Source organism: Chiloscyllium punctatum, chromosome 4, assembly GCF_047496795.1.
Source record: "Chiloscyllium punctatum isolate Juve2018m chromosome 4, sChiPun1.3, whole genome shotgun sequence".
Taxonomy (NCBI): Eukaryota; Metazoa; Chordata; class Chondrichthyes; order Orectolobiformes; family Hemiscylliidae; genus Chiloscyllium; species Chiloscyllium punctatum.
Genome location: NC_092742.1, coordinates 76,384,315 through 76,406,324, shown reverse-complemented (window position 1 = coordinate 76,406,324; position 22,010 = coordinate 76,384,315). Strand labels below are relative to the sequence as shown.

General features: G+C 41.9%; 1 protein-coding gene across 9 annotated transcripts in view; it reads right to left on the bottom strand.

Annotated features, from left to right (window-relative positions):
• ryr3 (ryanodine receptor 3) overlaps window positions 1-22,010 on the bottom strand; it is a 382,820-nt gene that overhangs the window by 310,574 nt on the left and 50,236 nt on the right. For all 9 annotated transcript variants that reach the window (XM_072569064.1, XM_072569065.1, XM_072569067.1 and 6 more), the window contains exon 2: window positions 9,598-9,717. In XM_072569064.1, coding sequence (XP_072425165.1) covers window positions 9,598-9,717 — 120 coding nt within the window. The remainder of the gene's footprint in view (window positions 1-9,597; window positions 9,718-22,010) is intronic.

Genomic DNA, 22,010 nt, shown 5'->3' with positions numbered 1-22,010 from the left:
ACTTGGACAACTTGGCAGAAGTGGTTCTTTTTTTCATTTTAGTGGTCCAACATTTTAGATTGCAAGGGGATTTAACTAAAAAAAAGCATCTCAGAAGCTTAACAGAGAAGGCCAATCCACGGAATGCATGAACACTGGGGCAGATAGCTGGTATGTAGGGATAACTAGATTTGTCTCTCTATGGATGACCAAGAAAAGGAATCCAGGCAACGCAGATTTTAACCAAAGCAGCCTGGACAGAAGTTGCAGTGGAGTTCAACAGCCCTGAGATCATTCGAAGATCTTAGATTCAGGATCAGAAATTACTTAGTAACTTACTGAACTCTGCAAGGATAAGGCTCTATTGAGGAGATGGACATGCATGCAAAGGAATGGGAAGGCATCATCTGTGTATGGTTTACATCCTGCACAGAAGTACAAAGTAACATGATGCACAAAGGTCAATTAATGTGTTCCTGAGGTCTACGTAGATATGGTGCTGGTTTTAGAGGGTTCAGGAGACATTGGAGAGAACACTGCTGACTGTCTGCCTCCACAGTTTGCGAAATGATTGGAATGAGTATGCCTGAGAATCTATGTCATGGCTCAATAACACATCATCACAGGAGAAAACGTTTCAGAATGCCAGGGAGAGAGGAGCAGAACTGAAGGAGTGGTGAACCTGACCAATGAGGTTGTGGTTTTGGAGTTATTTGCAAATATGAATGGAGTTACTTCATTGGCACAGGGAAGCCTGTAGGAAACTAACAGAACAATGAGATTGTAAGGGGATTTAACTGCAGTAAACAGTCCTGCCAAAAGGGTTAGGGGAAGGTGTATGATGACAGCACTACTGATATGGAGGATCATTTGATCACTTGTGATTTTAGGGCTTTGTGGATTGCCAATTATAAAGAAATCTTTTTGTTAATGGGGTGTGGGTGTCACTAGCTAAGCTGTATTTACCCAGCACAGGTATGAGTCAACCACATTCCTGTGGATCTAGATTCACAGGTCGAACAGACCACATAAAGATGATGGCATTCCTACCTTAAAGGCCATTAAAGGTGTTTTCTATGACAATTGGCCTAATGGTGACCATATAACCATTATCAATTTCCTCCCACAGTCCAAAGATGTGCAGGCCAGGTGAATTGGCCATGCTAAATTGCCCATAGTGTTAGGTAAGGGGTAAATGTAGATGTAGGGGTATGGGTGGGTTACGCTTCGGTGTTGTGGTGTGGACTTGTTGGGCCGAAGGGCCTGTTTCCACACTGTAAGTAATCTAATCTAATCTAATCTAATCATATGGAGTCTAATGGTGAGATGGTAGATGTGGGGCAACCAACATGAGGTTATGTGCCTTGTAGGTGGAAGATAGGCAGCCAGGAGGAGAGTCATTTGCTTCACAATTCCTAGCCCCCTACTTGGTCTTGCCATCATAGTCCCTGATCCAATTTGGTTTCTGGAGAACATTGACCCCCAGTGGGAGATTCTGCAACGGTTATGCCAGTGCACATCAACAAACTGCTACCGAGATTAGCTACACATTATTTGATGATTTGAATAGGGTGGGTCAGCTCTTGATTGATTGCCACCTGCCCACAGTATTATTGCAGCTCAGCATGATGTGTTTGGTCTATAATCCAACATCATCTCACCAGCTATCACATTGTTGCACGTGCAAAGTAGTCCCTTTTTTAGATTATATCCTGACCATTATAATCGGTTTGATCAGTCTTTTGGTTTGGAGCCCTCTGTCAGAACAGTGCATAGAACAGAGTGGCAAGATTGTTCAATAACTATCTCCCACAAACATCCAATACTCCAGGATTATCCTAGAGAGCAAAGAAAATTCCAAGCTTCATATCTGCATGCTTCAGTTGTGTCAGCATCACAGACTAACATCTATATTTCATCACTGTGTTTAAGAATGTGCCGGACAATGTGATAATGCCACATAATCTGTATTTTTTTTGTGTGTGATGTTAGCCATGTCACCAAGGGTAAGTCGTCTAATCTTGAAAATAGTGCAATGGATTATTTTATATCCCTTCCAAGCAGGCAGACAGGACCTCAATATAGAAGTACTTTCACAGTGCAATACTCCCTCAGTACTACACTGGATTGTTCGTCCTGATTTACATTCAAGCCCTGGAATATGACGCAAACTTCGGATCGTGTGCTTCCAGAACAAGAGAGCCAGCTACTAAACCACAGCATTACACTGCCCATCTTTGCTTTAAATCCCCTTGCCCTGACGTGTTCATTCTCAATCAAATGAGTAAGGACAAACACTGACAGTGATCCCACTAAAAACTGGGATAGATTCTTAATGATCCCAATGCCAGAAAACAGGGTAAGGCCATGGACAATTAAGTGAATCATAAAGAAAAGTAATGAAAAAAGGTTGGATAAATTTTGAAGAAAAACTAAATTGAGGACAAGAAATAGAAAAACAATCTAATAAGAAGCGCAAACATCGATAACAGCAAAGAAAAATCTTCAAATAGTGAAAATGAATCATTGTGTTTATGTACCAATATGGATAAAATGAACATCACTGAGGATACTCAATAGCAAAATAAGGCTGGTTGGTCCAATGAACAAAGGCATTGCACTTTCATCTGTGGGGAGCTTCAACCCAGCTCTTATCAAATGCAAGCATTTCATGCTTCCCATGGAGATCAACAAACCAGAATAGCTAAAATTACCACATGACCATAATAAAGAAGCAATGAACAAAATGTCATTTTTTACAGTATTTTACCTTGGAGATCAAAGCAGAATTAACATATTAAAAAATGAATTAACAGGCAAATTACGCTCAATGCAAAGTACACACCACACAGCAGATACAAAAATGGACATTACAGATTTCCTATCCGGTCCACTCAACATACATGAGCTGAAAATGTGTTGCTGGAAAAACGCAGCAGGTTGGGCAGCATCCAAGGAACAGGAGAATCGACCATTCGGGCATGAGCCCTTCTTCAGGAATGAGGAAAGTGTGCCAAGCAGGCTAAGATAAAAGGTAGGAAGGAGGGACTTGGGGGAGGGGCGTTGGAAATGCAATAGGTGGAAGGAGGTTAAGGTGAGGGTGATAGGCCGGAGCGGGGGTGGGGGCGGAGAGGTCAGGAAGAAGATTGCAGGTTAGGAAGGTGGTGCAGAGTTCGAGGGTTGGGACTGAAACAAGGTGGGGGGAGGGGAAATGAGGAAACTGGAGAAGTCTGAGTTCATCCCTTGTGGTTGGAGGGTTCCTAGGCGGAAGATGAGACGCTCTTCTTCCAGCCATCGTGTTGCTTTGGTCTGGCGATGGAGGAGTCCAAGGACCTGCATGTCCTTGGTGGAGTGGGAGGGGGAGTTGAAGTGTTGAGCCACGGGGTGGTTGGGTTGGTTGGTCCGGGTGTCCCAGGGGTGTTCTCTGAAACGTTCCGCCAGTAGGCGGCCTGTCTCCCCAATATAGAGGAGGCCACATCGGGTGCAGCAGATGCAATAAATGTGGTGTGTGGAGGTGCAGGTGAATTTATGGCAGATATGGAAGGATCCCTTGGGGCCTTGGAGGGAAGTAAGGGGGGAGGTGTGAGCGCAAGTTTTGCATTTCTTGCGGTTGCAGGGGAAGGTGCCGGGAGTGGAGGTTGGGTTGGTGGGGGGTGTGGACCTGACGAGGGAGTCACGGAGGGAGTGGTCTTTTCGGAACGCTGACAGGGGAGGGGAGGGAAATATATCCCTGGTGATGGGGTTCGTTTGGAGGTGGTATAAATGACGACGGATGATACGATGTATATGGAGGTTGGTGGGGTGGTAGGTGAGGACCAGTGGGGTTCTGTCCTGGTGGCGGTTGGAGGGGCGGGGCTCAAGGACAGAGGAGCGGGAAGTGGAGGAGATGCAGTGGAGAGCATCATCGATCACGTCTGGGGGGAAATTGCGGTCCTTGAAGAAGGAGGCCATCTGGGTTGTACGGTTTTGGAACTGGTCCTCCTGGGAGCAGATGCGGCGGAGACGAAGAAATTAGGAATATGGGATGGTGTTTTTACAGGGGGCAGGATGGGAGGAGGTGTGGTCTAGGTAGCTGTGGGAGTCGGTTGGTTTATAGTAAATGTCCGTGTAGATTCAGTCGCCCGAGATAGAAATGGAGAGGTTTGGGAAGGGGAGGGAGGAGTCTGAGACGGTCCAGGTAAATTTGAGGTCGAGGTGGAAGGTGTTAGTAAAGTGGATGAACTGTTCAACCTCCTCATGGGAGCACAAGGCAGCGCCGATACAGTCATCGATGTAGCGGAGGAAAGGGTGGAGGGGTGGTGCCAGTGTAGCTGCAGAAGATGGATTGTTCCACATATCCTACAAAGAGGCAGGCATAGCTGGGGCTCATGCAGGTGCCCATGGCTACTCCTTTGGTTTGGAGGAAGTGGTCACGAAGGACTCAAAGCCCTCCACTTCTTCCTTTCCCGCTGTACCAACCAGTACCCTTCCACTGACACCCTCCTTCGATTGACTGAACTGGTCCTCACCCTGAACAACTTCTCTTTCCAATCCTCCCACTTCCTTCAAACCAAAGGAGTAGCCATGGGCACCTGCATGGGCCCCAGCTATGCCTGCCTCTTCGTAGGATATGTGGAACAGTCCATCTTCCGCAGCTACACTGGCACCACCCCCCACCTTTTCCTCCGCTACATCGATGACTGTATCGGCGCTGCCTCGTGCTCCCACGAGGAGGTTGAACAGTTCATCCACTTTACCAACACCTTCCACGCCGACCTCAAATTTACCTGGACAGTCTCAGACTCCTCCCTCCCCTTCCTTGACCTCTCCATTTCTATCTCGGGCAATCGCATCAACACGGACATTTACTATAAACCAACCAACTCCCACAGCTACCTAGACTACACCTCCTCACACCCTGCCCCCTACAAAAACACCATCCTATATTCCCAATTCCTTCGTCTCCGCTGAATCTGCTCCCAGGAGGACCAGTTCCAACACCGTACAACCCAGATGGCCTCCTTCTTCAAAGACCGCAATTTCCTCCCAGACGTGATCGACGATGCTCTCCACCACATCTCCTCCACTTCCCGCTCCTCCGCCCTTGAACCCCACCCCTCCAATCGCCACCAGGACAGAACCCCACTGGTCCTCACCTACCACCCCACCAACCTCCATATACATCGTATCATCCATCGTCATTTATACCACCTCCAAACGAACCCCACCACCAGGGATATATTTCCCTCCCCTCCCCTATCAGTGTTCCGAAAAGACCACTCCCTCCATGACTCCCTCGTCAGGTCCACACCCCCCACCAACCCAACATCCACTCCTGGCACCTTCCCCTGCAACCGCAAGAAATGCAAAACTTGCGCCCATACCTCCCCCTCACTTCCCTCCAAGGCCCCAAGGGATCCTTCCATATCCGCCATAAATTACCTGCACCTCCACACACCACATTTATTGCATCTGCTGCACCTGATGTGGCCTCCTCTATATTGGGGAGACAGGCCGCCTACTGGCGGAATGTTTCAGAGAACACCCCTGGGACACCCGGACCAACCAACCCAACCACCCCGTGGCTCAACACTTCAACTCCCCCTCCCACTCCACCAAGGACATGCAGGTCCTTGGACTCCTCCATCGCCAGACCATAGCAACACGATGGCTGGAGGAGGAGCACCTCATCTTCTGCCTAGGAACCCTCCAACCACAAGGGATGGACTCAGACTTCTCCAGTTTCCTCATTTCCCCTCCCCCCACCTTGTCTCAGTCCCAACCCTCTAACTCAGCACCACCTTCCTAACCTGCAATCTTCTTCCTGACCTCTCCGCCCCCACCCCCGCTCCGGCCTATCACCCTCACCTTAACCTCCTTCCACCTATTGCATTTCCAACGCCCCTCCCCCAAATCCCTCCTTCCTACCTTTTATCTTAGCCTGCTTGGCACACTTTCCTCATTCCTGAAGAAGGGCTCATGCCCAAAACGTTGATTCTCCTGCTCCTTGGATGCTGCCTGACCTGCTGCACTTTTCCAGCAACACATTTTCAGCTCTGATCTCCAGCATCTGCAGTCCTCACTTCTTCCACTCAACATACATGGCATCAACTTCCACCACAAAGAGGTTCAAGCCTACGATCCTTCTCAGGTAGAATTCCAGATCCTCTTCTCTGTAGATTCAGCCACAGATTCTCACCTGAAACCAGCTCTCAGTCAACCCAAGTTCCAAAGATGCAATCTTCAAAAATAAAGTAGCATACTTCTGCAGTACTTACTCACCACTGCTTATGACAGGCTTGATAGTATGGATTCGTCAAATGTTACTTTTATCCAAATTCACTGTAACTCCAAATTCGAGTAACTAACAGAATTAGCTTCATCAACCTTGTATTTGCTTATTGTTACCCACTGGAACCAACTTTTATTTTCTTCAGCTTATTGAATACAGGAGTTAGGAGGTCATGTTGCAGCTGTACAGGAGATTGGTTAGGCCACTGTTGGAATATTGTATGCAATTCTGGTCTCCTTCCTATCGGAAAGATGTTGTGAAACTTGAAAAGGTTCAGAAAAGATTTACAAGAATGTTGCCAGGGTTGGAGGATTTGAGCTATAGGGAGAGGCTGAACAGGCTGGGGCTGTTTTCCCTGGAGCGTCGGAGGCTGAGGGGTGACCTTATAGAGGTTTACAAAATCATGAGGGGCATGGATAGGATAAATAGGCAAAGTCTTTTCCCTGGGGTCGGGGAGTCCAGAACTAGAGGGCATAGGTTTAGGATGAGAGGGGAAAGATATAAAAGAGACCTAACGGGCAACTTTTTCACACAGAGGGTGGTAAGTGTATGGAACGAGCTGCCAGAGGAAGTGGTGCAGGCTGGTACAATTGCAACATTTAAAAGGCATTTGGATTGGTATATGAATAGGAAGGGTTTGGAGGGATATGGGCCGGGTTCTGGCAGTTGGGACTAGATTGGGTTGGGATATCTGGTCGGCATGGACGGGTTGGACCGAATATTTCCATGCTGTACATCTCTAGGAATCTATGACTCTGTGATGGGAACCTGGATGGCTCTACATCTTTGTCTGGTTTCAACCCAGTTTCAGTTTCCCTCAATTTAAAAGGCGAGACTCAAAAAAAAATACAAACTTTAGGATTTGTGCATCCAGTAAATCATTCAATAAATAATTTCTCACCCAGTTGCCCCCACACACTCCCTCATTGCACCCAAAACCACAAATTCTGGAATATATAACAAGTGATAAGTCAGTATGAATTGTAGATTTTTCACTCAGGGAGATAGTAGCATAATAGCAATTGGTAATTAAGAGGGCCAAGCTAAACCTCTGTGAAACATGGGTTCAAATCCTACCATGGCAGCCAGTAGCAAAAATTCCAATAGTTATTTAAAAAGAGATCTGGAATTTAAAGCCAGTTTAATTAATGTTAATCATAAAACTACTATCAATTACTAAGCAAGCTGGTTCACTGATGTGTTTTAGAGAAGGAGGCAGTGTTGTCATGACAATATCACTGGACTGGTCATTCAGGGACCACGGATAATGCTCTGGGGACAGGGGCTCAAATACCACCACAGTGTAAAGTGAAATTAAAACCTGATACAAAAATAAATTTGAACTAAAAGCTAATCTAATGGTGACTGTACATAGTTGATTATTGTAATTTTGTTTTAACAATGCCCACAAGGGAAGGAAGTCCATCATCCTTACCCAATCTGAACTACACGTGACTCCAGACCCACAACAATGTGGTTGACTCACAGCTGCCCTCTGAATTATGCCACTCAAGGGCAGTTAGGGATGGGCAACAAATTCCAGCTCAGCGAAGCCCACATCTCAGGAACGAGTAACAGAAATGTAAAAGCTACCATTCTTACCTGGCCTAACCTACAGCCTTCAGATCCATAACAATGGAGCTGCCTCTGAAACAGCCCTTAAGCCACTCAATTCAAGGGTAATCAGGAAATGAATAACAATAGATGGCTTTGCCAGTGACACCCATACCCCATGTAAGAATTAAAAACAACTTAAACAGAGCTTCTGAGATTAAGTTACTGAAGATGGCTGTGTTGAGTAAACTTTATATCTGACCCAAGTCACTGCTGGTAACTTAATGCCTTGTCAAATTAGCTTGTTGGAAGCATGACAGCAAGAGAACATCCTTAAAAGGTAACTTGGATGTGGTACAGCAAAGGTCAATTTTATATTTTTCTAATTTTTGAAGGCAAAATCTCTCCACTTGACAGCTATTCAGAAGCGTCCTATTCAAATGTATCTCCAACAAAAGCAACAATAAGTAATTAGATGTACATCTGTTTTGTTTTTACAAATTCTCAATGAGGTGGTATTTGTTAATACGTTTTGTACTGAAGTTAGTATTTCATACAGCATTGATCTGTTTATTTCCAGGAACATGAACTCAACCAGAGAAGCTTTTAATTACATTTAGTGCAAATTGCTGTAAGGAGAATGGTTCCAGGCTCACCATCACAAAATTCATTTAAAAAGAGGAAAGATCCACTCTATTGATCTGCCAGTCGTCAGCACATTAGATTTGATAGCTTCTTCTGGTTATTGACTGATAATCTATGATGCCTTTTCTGTGAACTCATTCACATGCTTGTTCAGCACTCAAACCAATCCAACTCTTCTTTTCTAAAAGTGCACCTCCTTTTTCCCCTACTCATTACTTAAAAATAGTCATTGCAGAATTAAAATGATCTCTTTCTGATGACGTCACATAACAGCCCAACCTATTCGATCGCATTTCAGAAGGGGTTGACCAAGAACTATTCATTGCCCTCATCTCTCTGAAACTGGCTGCAATGTAACGATTCTGACGTGCCTCAATTAGCGTGAAAACTCTGAAGTTGCATTCTGTATTAGGTTCCCTTGCCTCAGAAAAAGCCATAGGGAAATCAGCAAGCATTCCAACTTCCCCATACCATGTTATATCTTGTTCAAGCATTATAACTCATGTTTTAATGTTGACGTGAATAAAAGAACTTAATGAACACAACCACTTGACCTGAAAAAATAGCCTGGGTAATTGCAGAGAATTTTAAAATCCAATAATTTGTCATTTCCAAATATAATAATTTAAAATAATATTTCCCATAACTTTGTTCCACATCAGGCTTTCTACTGAGCCCTTGGAGCCCTTTTTGATATTTTGAACTTTGACTTATGGAAAAATGTGGGGTCAAACTATTCACAAAAGGAAGGAATAAGAAAATTTCATTTAAAAAAATGCAAATTCTGAAATTGGGCAGATATTTTACATGATAAGATCCTTATTCTCCAAATGTTTTCTGTATTTAATGTGGTTTAAGCTTCAGCAATGAATTAAGATAATGTGTGTAAATACTTGGTGCTTGTTTAAATAGGATAAAGAAAGATAATAGAAATAAGACTTGGAATGAATTAATACTAAACTGAAGTTTTATTTGCATGATTTAGCATACTTAATTGCCTGTATAAATTTGGATAATACTGAAATTCAAATTACAGAGTGCATTTTAACACACATAGCTTTTAACAAACTGTACTTTGGAAAACATGTCCTCATTGAAAAGTAACAGATTGAAACATGTGTTTTGAAATTTTGAATTTAAAACAGTACCTTAGCTTCTGAAGTGGGCTCAAGAAAGCACAAACGACTACCAAATCCTTCCGCTGAAAGGCAAAATTTACGTTGTTCCTTTTGGATGGTTGCAGTAGACTGAAGTACAACTTCATCATCCTATGAAAAGAAAACAGAGCCTGGTAAGAACAGCTTTTAATTTAGCTAACAGTTGGATTGACAAATGTTTGAACTACATGCAAGAAATCATTTGCAACGTAGCCCTCAATAACCTTCTGAACAGCCATATAAGATGCCCTCAAATAAACCTTTTTATTGGTTTCGCATCATATGTAACCAAAATAATGAGGCTGGAAAATGATACAAAGTAAGCAATATTCCAATATAGGCTTTTTAGGATACTATCCTACATATTTGAGCATTACAAGTCCAAGCTGATTGCTCTACAGTTCAGGTATAGAATTTCATTTCAGTAATTAAACTAAATATAATGCATCATTAGTGCATCGGGTTTTTTTCTATGAAAATCAATTGCAACTCTAATCTTCAACACCCTCAGTTGTTATCAAGGGATCTCCTCATTTCCTCCTACAGTCATCATCTGAACCATTGCTGAAAGGGAGACTGATTGGGCAATAATCAGTCAGTTAAAAGTACTCCTTAGGTTTTTATACCTGAGTGTTTGAATGCTTCACTAAAGCAAATAACTTTTTTTCTTTTTTTGAGTACTGGCTTCTTCTAAAAAATACGAATTTCAAAAGAATAATAACTGGTGAGATTGTTGCATATTTGCCATATCATTTTGCGCTATATTTACCATCTGCAACATAATCTGATGACCGAACAAAGAACTTTCCCAAAACTTCTACATTTATCTTCTTTATGCCATTTAATATTTTGTATGTCTAAATAATTTACTTTCTGACTCAAAATCTTCAAGTTTTGCAATAGCTCCCCTTGCACTTGGCACTATTTTTGTTCATCTTTGTGTAATATTTTGGGCTGTACTTTAATTGTGAAAACCAAGTCAATGATAATTACAGACTGACTTTTGAGAGAGTCAATATCAAAGATTACTGGTCATTATTAGTTACAAAGACCCCTTCCAATATAAATATGTTTTCATAAGCATTAAAGTTTATCAGAAAGTAAAACAGAAATAATACTTAATAAAAGCAGTGTTTTTTTCAGTTCAGGAATCAGTTCAAGACACTGAATGACTAAGCACAGGTCTCTTGTTCTGTTCTGCAGGCTGAAGTTCTCCTGTATTCAGTCTTCCTATCTTGTGCACTGAACCACTTAAACCTCAGGCCTATTAGTTCTTATTAGTCATTACATCCCAATGTTTAATTGGTCTTAGTAGTGCATGAACAGTGCATGAAAAATCCACAGTTAATTTTAGAATGGCTAATAATATTTGCCCTTTTAGTGATTGATTTCTTTTAAAAAATGGTCATCTTACAGGAATCACTTCCTACTGTCCTGTGATTCTTTTGACAGGCCAATCATTTTGTAAGATCATGCCTTTTGTTAACAGCTGGCTTCTCTTAGCTTACCAACTCTACAGATCTTTACCAAGGTTAGGTGGCACCAGTGAAGCCATTCGCGTGTCTATCTGGAAGTGTGTAGCCTTATCTTCCAGGACTTTAATGTTGTTCCAACTGACACATTTTAAAAAGGTCAGACTAGCTAAACGACTCACAACAGAACCTAATTCCAAAGTAATATGCAGTGTGTACACCAGTAAGCTGTTAAATTCTTTAAATTACAAAGCCGAACCAATTCAAAACATAGCTGTGTCTTTGAGTAAATACAATGACTTCATACTGTGGTGATGAATACTCCAAATGTTAGGGTGTAACTAAGAATAATCTGTGCAGCCCTATGCTCCAGTTTTCTATAACTTCCGCAAATTCTGAGTTGACATCTAGCTTGTTAAACAAGCAATTTAACCATATATGAACAGAAAGAACAAAAACATTTCATTGCAACTGAAATCTTATTTTAAGTGACTGAACAGCAACCTTGTTTTAATTTATGCAATAAACAAGACATTGATATATTTTTGTATTTTTTTTTATAAATAAAGCTTGTGAAATCCATGGATTTGTTTTTGTTACAGAAACTTTTCACAGCACTGCATCTCTATATCAGCCCAAGAGGCATTTTTTAAAAAATTAACACAACAAAATAGGGAATACTTGGACTAATGATGCAGTAAAAGGTTTCACCTATTGAAATGTTTTATTACAGTTGGGTCCTGAAATTTTGAATAGGTACCTAGACCTTTATTGATATTAGAAAACTCTTTTATATGCAAAAAATGATAAAAGTGTGGAATTGTTTCCACATCAGACAATTGATACTCAGACCCAAGGATCAAGAAGTAGTCTAAACATGGTAGCTGTCCTGCCTGATCTACACCAGCTCTTTTTACATCATACGGCTTTATGTTTAATCGTGCCATATTCCCTCTTAAAACTCTGACTGAAATTCAATATCTCATGCAATGAAACCCTGACTGTGTAGTGAGTTTAACTCAATATTTTTCAAAGTGTAAAATTCTCACACACTCCTTACAATCGTCAAGGAGACATCAGTATGCTAAGTAACATCTACCCATCAATAAATTGCTCACTCTCTCTCAGTTTGTCAGAACCATTCAACGCTAGACATCGAAATAGTTTTCACTAAGAAATAGTCAGAAAGACTGCTCGCCAAAGAAGCAAGAGTAAAGCTACTAATATCAATGCAGCTTTTAAAAGAGCTTAGCCCAAAGATCTTGAGAGATTAGGAAGACAGTGGGGGTTAAAAGATAACTTCCCAGTGGCTAAAGTCATAAATAATCCAAAGTATTATTTCTGCAGTTGGTGCCATAAAGATCCAAAAGAATGATCATCCCTAAAGTATTGTTGCAGAAATTCCAGGGAGTATTACCTTTAACAATGTTATCATTGACAATCCTGCTACCGTAATGTCAGGTGTGGATTTATAATTCATACAGCTACAATTGCAAAGTCCTCAATCTTCATTTATATCTCCTTCTTTGATAACAAAATTTATGCCAGCCACCACTGGGCCTAGACACTATCTTGCTTTGCTTTGTAAACGTAGGGAACATTTATGCCACTTGAGTGTTAGGCAATGACCACATAATCGCTGTATCAGACAGCACTCATTAGGGGCTACTTTGCCCATTACGCTCACATCATTTCACTACTCTTCTCTCATAAGTCTCTGAGTACCAAACACTTGCAACTGATAGTTGGGATAGTTTGCCATACAACCTCCTTTCAATGTTGAGTCTAAAAGCTTGTTTAATAATCAATGACAGAGGAACCATCACTGACGAGTCTTAACAAAACATGCACTTGACTTACTAGTGTGACATTTAATACATGATAGCAATAGGTATACTTCACTTTAAGTTACACAACACCAGGTTACAGCCCAATGAAGTTTATTTGAAATCACAAGCTTTCAGAACGTAGCCCCTTCATCACATGTAGTCTACCCCAGTCCAACCACGCACCTCCAAATCATCACTTTAAGTAATTAGATATGATTACAACTATAAAAAGGAACCAGGTCTGCCATAGCTGTCTCCATCAAGACATCATGCAATACTGCTTTTCTATCCAAAGAATGTATGCTGCCAACAGATTGGTGGAGCTAATGCACCTTCAATCTTAACTCTTTCACCACTATTATGCTATATAACAGCACTGTATTATTTTTCTTTTTCAAGCATATACATGACTGAAATGGACTTCCACCATCATGTCAGACTTTACATTCCAGGTAAATCAAAACTTCCCTCTGATTCTTCTGCCGATCCTCTTACCATCTCTAACAAAGGAAGCCACTCATCAACCTTCTAGAGATCACCACTAACCCAAAGTTACAATGGATCAGCCATACCAATCTAGCGACAAAAAATAAAAATCTCAACATTACATAATCAGTGCATCTGACCTCTCAAAACCTCTCCAATAATAAGTTAGTCAAGTAATGGAATGCTCACAACTTGCCTGAATTGATTCAGCCATTACATGTTCATTCAGGATAGAGCATTCTATTAGATTCAGTGCATACCATGAAGCTGAATTTCCTCCCACTTCTATCAGTGCACTATAGTAGCAGTATATAATGCAGCAGTATATTACTACAGCAATTCACCAAATATTTGCTTCAACTATACTTTCCAGCTGGACTTCATTTATCTCATAGAAGGACAAAATTAGCAAGATCATAGAAATACTATTAACTTCAATTTTTCCTTTGGTGTGCTATTTGGACAAATATTACTTTATTTTGTCACTGGATTAAAATCCTGGAATTCCATTGCAAACATCCTCTTGCTGCAAGGGTCAGAACAGTGTCAGCTTCACAGACCAAGTAGAGATGGGCAACAAAAACAGCTTTGTTAGTGTCACAGACAGTCAAAAAACAAAAATAAAAACTTGCAGCCCTTACAGTAGTGGCAAATTGGGAAAGTGAATTTGTGGAATCAAACAACTCCTAGCACCTGAATAGTACGCAGCAGTTCCATTACATATTAAAGGAATAGGTATCCTTCCCTTACATGTGAGTCCACCCTATGTAAGCTCTCACAACTCTGTTCAAATTAAGTTACTTTAATTTAATAATAGGCATCACAGATAATCACAGCTTTTACCCACATACCAATAACAAATAAAACTTGACATGTAATGTTAATTACATCTTAAACATATCACACTGAATTCTAAAGGGATATAAATTCCCAGAAAAGGGAGAAACCTGAACAAGAGATGTACGAAAAAGATTGCCAAACCTATTGCTTTCTTTCAGGAGCACTCCTAGTCCATTTGGTGTGATCAAAGTATCACCTTGGATATCACTGCAGTTACACGAAATAGGATGGACATCGTGCTCAGAAATTAGGGACACTCTCATTGAAATATATACAACGTTTATACAATTTGACAGGGGAGATGCAGAGAGGTTGTTTCCCCAGGTTGGAGAGTTGACCATTAGGAAAATAGTCTCAGAATTCAGGGTTAACTATTTAATATGGAGACGTGCAAAAATTCTTCAGTTAGAGGCTTAAATCTTTTTTTGTTGCTTTTTCATGGGATGTGGGAATTGCTGGTGAGGCCAGCACTTATTGTTTGTTTCCAGTTACTGTCAAGAAGATAGTGAGCTGCTTACTTGAACAGCTACAATTGACTTGATCTTCCAAGTCAGGATACTTAATAGTTTGGAGGCGAACTTGCAGGTGGTGGTGTTCCCATGTATCTGCAGCCCTTTCCTTCTAGTGATAGCAGTTATGGGTTTGACAAGCACTGTCTCTAAGGAGCCTCAGTAAAGTTCTACAGTGCAGATTGTAGGTCGTATATACTGCTGTTACTACATGTGTGCCAGTGGTGGATGGCATGAGTGTGGTGTCAGTCAACATGGATGTTTTCTCACGGATGGTGTCAAGCTTCTTGAGTGTTGTTGGAGCTGCACGCAATCATGCGTGTGGGGGAATATTCCATCACACTCCTGACTTGTGCCTTGCAGATGGTGACAGGTTTTTCAAAGTCAAGAGGAGAGTTGCTCATTGAAGGTTCCTAGCATCTGGCCTACTCTCGTACCCACTGTATTTAGATGGTGAGTCCCATTCAGTTTCTGGTCAAGATGGCAGGTAATGTGAGACCACTCTTGGAATACTGCATACAATTTTAGCCCCTTCCGAGAGAAGGAATTTAATTCCAATGAAGGCGGTTCAGAGTTGGTTCATTAGATTGATTCCAGAGATGAAAGGTTTGTCTTATGAAGACAGATTCACCAGTTTAGGCCTATACTCTCTGGAGTTCAGAAGAATGAGTGAAGATCGAAGGGATGCGTATAAGATGCTAAAGGGGCTTGACAAAGTAGGTTGACACAGGATATTAGAGAGGATGTCCTGCATCTGGATCCCTCTCTCTGGCCGTTTACAGCTGAGGTTTCTCTGCTCCTGTGCACGCCACGCCCTTCCCAACCAGCACCACCAATTCCACCCTCTGTCTTTCTCTGAGCTGACTGCATTCAGAGCTCTCAGATCCAGTCCTTGCTTTGTAACCACATCTACTGACAAGGATGGAACTGCTGTTGTCTGGGAACTGGGCTCTACATTATGGAGGCTGAGCTCCAGCTCTAATACCTCTTCCTGTCCCCTAGACCATGATCGACCATGGCTGTGTCCACAGTGCTCCAGCAAACCTCAGCGCAAGCAGAAAGAACAACATCTCATTTTCCACTTGGGGACCCTGCAGTCTTCTGGACTCAATATTAAGTTGAATAGTTTTAGGGACTGAGCACCTTCTGCCATGTCTTTACCCTAACCCCAAACACCAGGCCTTGTCATCACATAGACTCTTATCACACCTAAGGCATTGTAATTGCCCCAATAGCAGCTATTCAAATTCCCAAGATGACTTTGCCTGTCCAACTGTTTTTCAGTCTCTCTGGATTCCATCTCCACCTATCATTTAGTCCTCCCCAATTCTCTACCCCACCTTCAGCATAAATACTACATTTTCCTAGCAAAGGAAGGATCACTGGACCAGAAACATAACCCTGCCTTCTTTCCATAGATCTCCAATAGTGAGTAGTTTTTTTTATAATTTATATATTGCTATTGATATCTGTCTCTTGATTAAGCTTTAAAAATATAAAAACATAGTTACACAGCTAGCCTGATGCAGTGTTTTTAGAGCAGTAAAGCTTCGCTACTTTCATGTCTGTAGATTTTTAAGGTACAGAGATAGCCTTTAGTAGAGTGGTGTGCTCTTCCCATTGGATGTGGGAGATTAGGGAGAGTTTCAATGTTACTGTTGATTATGTCTATAAGAAGTGTGTTTCATCGCGAATCCTATCGGATCGCAGTTTGAGGAGCGGAGTTGGAGTGGCAGTTCGAGGCAATAAGGAATGTACAGGAACTAGGGTGTGATGGACGGCAGCTGCAGGGAGTGAGATAAAGTGAAGATACAGTCAGGTAGATGGATGGCCACCAGGAAAAGGTAGGAGAGAGAGATAGGTAGTGCAGGAGTCTCCTGTGGCTGTCCCCATCTCAAACAAGTATGCTATTTTGGAAAATGTAGGGGGTGATGGACTCTCAGGGGAATGTAGCACTGACAGCCAGGTTTCTGGTACTGAGACTGGCTCTACACCAGGTACACCAGGTGCCAAACAATCAATTATGGTAAGGGACTCTCTAGTCAGAGGCACAGACAAACATTTCTGCAGCTGACAGTGAGACGTCAGAATGGTGTGTTGTCTCCCTGGAACCAGGATCAAAGATATATCAGAGAGAGTGCAGAATATTGTCAAAGGGGAGAGGGACCATTGGCACTAACAACATAGGAGGAGAAAAGGATGTGGTTCTGAGAAGAGAATATACAAAGTTAGGCAAGAATTTTAAAAGGAAGTCCTCGAGGGTAGTAATATCTGATTACTCCCATTGCCACAAGGAAGTGAGGGTAGGAATAGGAGAATAGAACAGATGAATTCATGGCTGAGGAGCTGGTGCAGGGGAATAGGTTTCACAGTTTTGGATCACTGGAATTTCTTTTGGGGTAGATGTGACCTGTATAAGAAGGAAGGATTGCATCTGCATCAGAAGGGGACTAACATACTGTGGGGAGATTTGCAAGAGGTGCTTGGAAGGATTCAAATTAGTAAGGCATTGGGGGGTGGGACCCAGGGAGATAATCAGGAAAGAGATCAGTCTCAGATGGGAAAAGAAGCAAGTCAAACAGGCAGGGCAGACAGGAGCAAAGTAGAGAAGGCAATAGGACTGATAATTTAAAGAACAATTATTTCAAAACAAGAGGCCGAACAGGTAAGGCTGATTAACTCAGGTCATGGTTAGGAACATGGGACTGGGATATCATAGCAATACAGAGACATGGCTCAGGGATGGACAGGACTGGCAGCTTAATGTTAAAGGGTATACATGCTATAGGAAGGATAGAAAGGGGGGAAAGAGAAGAGGTGGAATGGCATTTTTGATTAAGGATAACATTACAGCTGTATTTAGGGAGGACATCCCTGGGAATACATCCAGGGAAGTCATTTGGGTGGAAATGAGAAATACGAAAGGAATGATCACCTTACTGGGATTGTACGACCACCCAATTGAGAGTCCCCAGCAGTTAGCAGGAAATTGAGAAAAACATTTCTAGGGAGACCTCAGTTATCTGTAAGAATAATAGGGTGATAATGGAAGGGGATTTTAACTTTCCAAACCTACACTGGGGGACTTCCATAGTGTTAAGGGCTTGGATGGAGAGGAATTTGTTAAGTATGTACAAGGAAAATTTCTGATTAAGTATATGGATCTACCTATTGGGAAGGTGCAAAACTTGACCTACTCTTGGGGACAGTGACCATAATTCTATTAATTTTAAAATAGTGATGGAAAAGAATAGATCGAATCTAAAAGTTAAAGTTCTAAATTGGAGGAAGGCCAATTTTCAAGGTATTAGGCAAGAACTTTCAAAAATTGATTGAGGGCAGATTTTCACAGATAAAGAGATGGCTGAAAAATGGGATGCCTTCAAAAATGATATGAGAGTCCAGAGACAGTATGTTCCTGTTAGGGTGAAAGGAAAGGCTGGGTGAAAGGTTAGGGTGAAAGGAAAGGAAAGGTGTAGGGAATGCTGAATGATGAGAGAAATTGAGGTATAGACAGCAGAGATCGAGTGAATCCCAGAAGAGTATAAAGGCAATAGGAGTATACTTGAGAGTGAAATTAGGACAGCAAAAAGGGGACATTAAAAGTTTTGACAAATACTGTTAAGGAGAACCCAAAGGGATTCTATAAATATATTAAGGACAAAAGGGTAACTAGGGAGAGAATAGGGCCCCTCAAAGATCAGCAAGCCAACCTATGTGTGGAACTGCAGGAGATGGGGGAGATACAAAATTAGTATTTTCCATCACTGTAGAGAAGGACATGGAAGAGAGAGAACGTGGGGAAATAAATAGCGACATCTTGATAAATGTCCATATTACAAAAGAGGAAGTGCTGAACATCTTGAAACGCAAAAAGGTGGATAAATCCCCAGGACCTGATCAGGTGCACCCTAGAACTCTGTGGGAAGCTAGGGAAGTAATTGCTATGGACTTTGCGGAGATATTTATATCATCAACAGTCACAGGTGAGGTGCCAGAAGACTGGAGATTGGCTAATGTGGTGCCACTACTTAAGAAGGATGGTAAGGAAAAGCCAGGGAACTATAGACCGGTGAGCCTGACATCAGTGGTGAGCAAGTTTTTGGAGAGAATCCAGAGGGACAGGATTTTCATGTATGTGGAAAGGCAAGGACTGATTAGGAATAGTCAGCATGGCTTTGTGCGTGGGAAATCATGTCTCACAAACTTGATTGAGCTTTTTGAAGAAGTAACAAAGAGGATTGATAAGGGCAGAGCGGTGGATGTGATCTATACGGACTTCAGTAAGGCATTCGACAAGGTTCTTCATGATAGACTGGTTAGCAAGGTTAGATCTTGTGGAATACAGAAAAACTAGCCATTTAGATACAGAAGTGCCTCAAAGGTAGATGGCAGAGGGTGGTGGTGAAGGGTTGCTTTTCAGACTGGAGACCTGTGATTAGTTGTGTGCCAAAAGAATCGGTGCTGGGCTTACTGCTTTTTTGTCATTTATATAAATGGTTTGGATGTGAACATAGAAGGTATAGTTAGTAAGTTGGCAGATGACATCAAAATTGGGGCTGTAGCGGAGAGCGAGGAAGGTTACCTCAGATTACAACGGGATCTTGATCAGATGGGCCAATGGGCTAAGCAGTGGCAGATGGAGTTTAATTTAGATAAATGTGAGGTGCTGCATTTTGGAAAGGCAAATCAGGACAGGACTTATACACTTAAAGGTAAGGTCCTGGCGAGTGTTGCTGAACAATGAGACCTTGGAGGACAAGTTCATGGTTCCCTGAAAGTGAAGTTGGAGGTACATAGGTTAATGAAGAAGATGTTTGGTATGCTTACTTTTATTGGTCAGTGCAATAGGTATAGGAGTTTGAAAGTCATGTCCCTGCTGTACGGGACATTGGTTAGGCCACTTTTGGAGTATTACTTACAGTCCTGGTCCCTCCTACAGGAAGAATGTTGTGAAATTTGAAAGGATTCAGAAAAGATTTACAAGATGTTGCCAGGGTTGGAGGGTTTGAGCTACAAGAAGAGGCTGAATAGGCTGGGGCTGTTTTCCCTGGAGCATTGGAGGCTGGGTTATAGAAGTTTATAAAATCACGAGGTACGTGGATAGGATAAATAGACAAGGTCTTTTCCCTGGGTTGGGGGAGTCCAGAACTAGAGGGCATAGACTTAAGGTGAGAGGGAAAAGATATATTAGGGAGCTAAAGGTCAACATTTTAACTCAAGAGGGTGGTGCATGTATGGAATGAGCTGCCAGAGGAAGTGGTGGAGGCTGGTACAATTACAACATTTAAAAGGCATCTGATTGAGTATATGAATAGGAAGGGTTTAGAGGGATACGGGTCAATGCTGGCAAATGGGACAAGATTTACATATGATAAGTTGTCAGCATGGATGACTTGGACGGAAGGGTCTATTGCTATGTTGCAAACCTCTATGCTCTCAGACCTTCTGATCTTCTCCAGCAATTTCCATTTTTGTTAGAGAGGATGTTTCCTTTTGTTAGAGAGGATGGGGCCCTCTAGAATGAGAGACAATAGCTTTAGAATGACGGGCAGCAGATTTAAAACAGCGATGAAGAGAAATTATTTCTCTCAAAGGATCGTGAGTCTATGGAATTCATTCCCTGAGTGTAGTGGATTTTAGAACATTGAGTAACTTTGAAGGGGGAGATAAAAAATGATTAAGTAGCAATGGGTTCAAGAGTTAGCGTGGGGCACGCAGGGAACTAGAATTGAGGCTGAGATGAGATCACTGGTGATTATATTAAATAGACAGAGCAGACTTGATGAGCTGAATTGTATACTCCTGCTCCTTCTCCTTATGTTGTAACATATATGGAGAGAGAAGCAGGGTGATAATTAAAAGGATATCAAACTGAAATACAAACCGGAAAAAGTTAGAGATGTAACAGGTTGTAAGCATACAGAGGCAGGGCAAGGGCAGGCTGGGGAAGATGTAACCAATGGGAAGGTCTGTGATGAAGTCGAAGGCAGGAGAGATTAAAGCACTAAAGGCACGATGGCACAAAGCGAAAGGTGATTGTGGAGCAAGAAACAACAATATGGGTGTCAAGGTGGTGTCAAGTTTGATAGCTGAGTCAATAGCAGCACAAAAAAATGACAATAGTTACAATCTGTTGGACTTAATACTGAGTCCATAAGGTTGTGATTTCAAATTCAAATTCAAGGATTTCAAATTCCATTGAGTTTCACCAGAACTGTACAGGAGGCAGAGGTCAGAGACAATGGAGAATTAAACAATATTTCCAATTGCAACTGTCCATTTGTACCAGGGCTATTGTGGATTGTTTAAAATATGCAAGTGAAGAAATTTCTCCTCGTCATCATCAGCAGCAGTCCCTCAATTCAAGGACAATGTCTATTCAGGGTTGCAATCATCTGCCGTGAGTCTTCATATGACCAGGTTGAATCCCAGCCGACAGATATTTGGACACACAAGGCAAGATACCCTACAAGATACTGAGATCCAGAATGCAGGAGTTGCTACCGTTACTTTTGTACTCTGTTGCCGCACAAGTAATTACGGCTCAAAGTGTGATGCAGCTTGTTAGACAATTTGCAACACTTTGAATGATTAGTAATGTTACTAATGTAGTTCAAGGGGAGTTTTGGAGAGTCCTTGAGGAGGTCTCTTTGATTTCCCTTAGAAAATTGGCCAGCTGAGAGCTGAAAAATCAGGAGCTCTGGGCATCAACACTATTTGGCCATTTGGAAACAGTGTCCAGTTCTCTGTAACTGATTTTGCAGGAGCTTTGTTTGAAGAGCTGGTTTCAAGGATACTATCATTTGAACAATGGTCCTTCCATTGAATCTAAAACATCTGCCTGCGGCTTGTAAATGGAATTTCTCTACTGTGCTCTGTTTTGCAGATAAAGAGTCAAAGTCTCATGACAGTGCAGGAGTTTGGTGATGACAATTGCTCTGTGCATACAACTTCATTGATTTTCAGAAGTCTGTTGCTTGTCATCCTACAGTTAATTGGCCAAATCATATTCTGATACTTTGATTCTTTATTCTAGCCAAAGCAGAAAAACCTTTCACCATCTAATCGGTTACGCCATTAAGAATCGTACACATTTCAATGATATCACTTCTCAATCTTTTAAATTCCTGGGACTATAGGTCATTCTGCTTATCGCTCCACATATGTCAGTCTTCATGCCAGGTATCAATATACCAAACTTTTATTCTCTCCAAGGCATAAAATAAGGAGACCAAAATTGTATACGGTATTCCTGATGTGCTCTC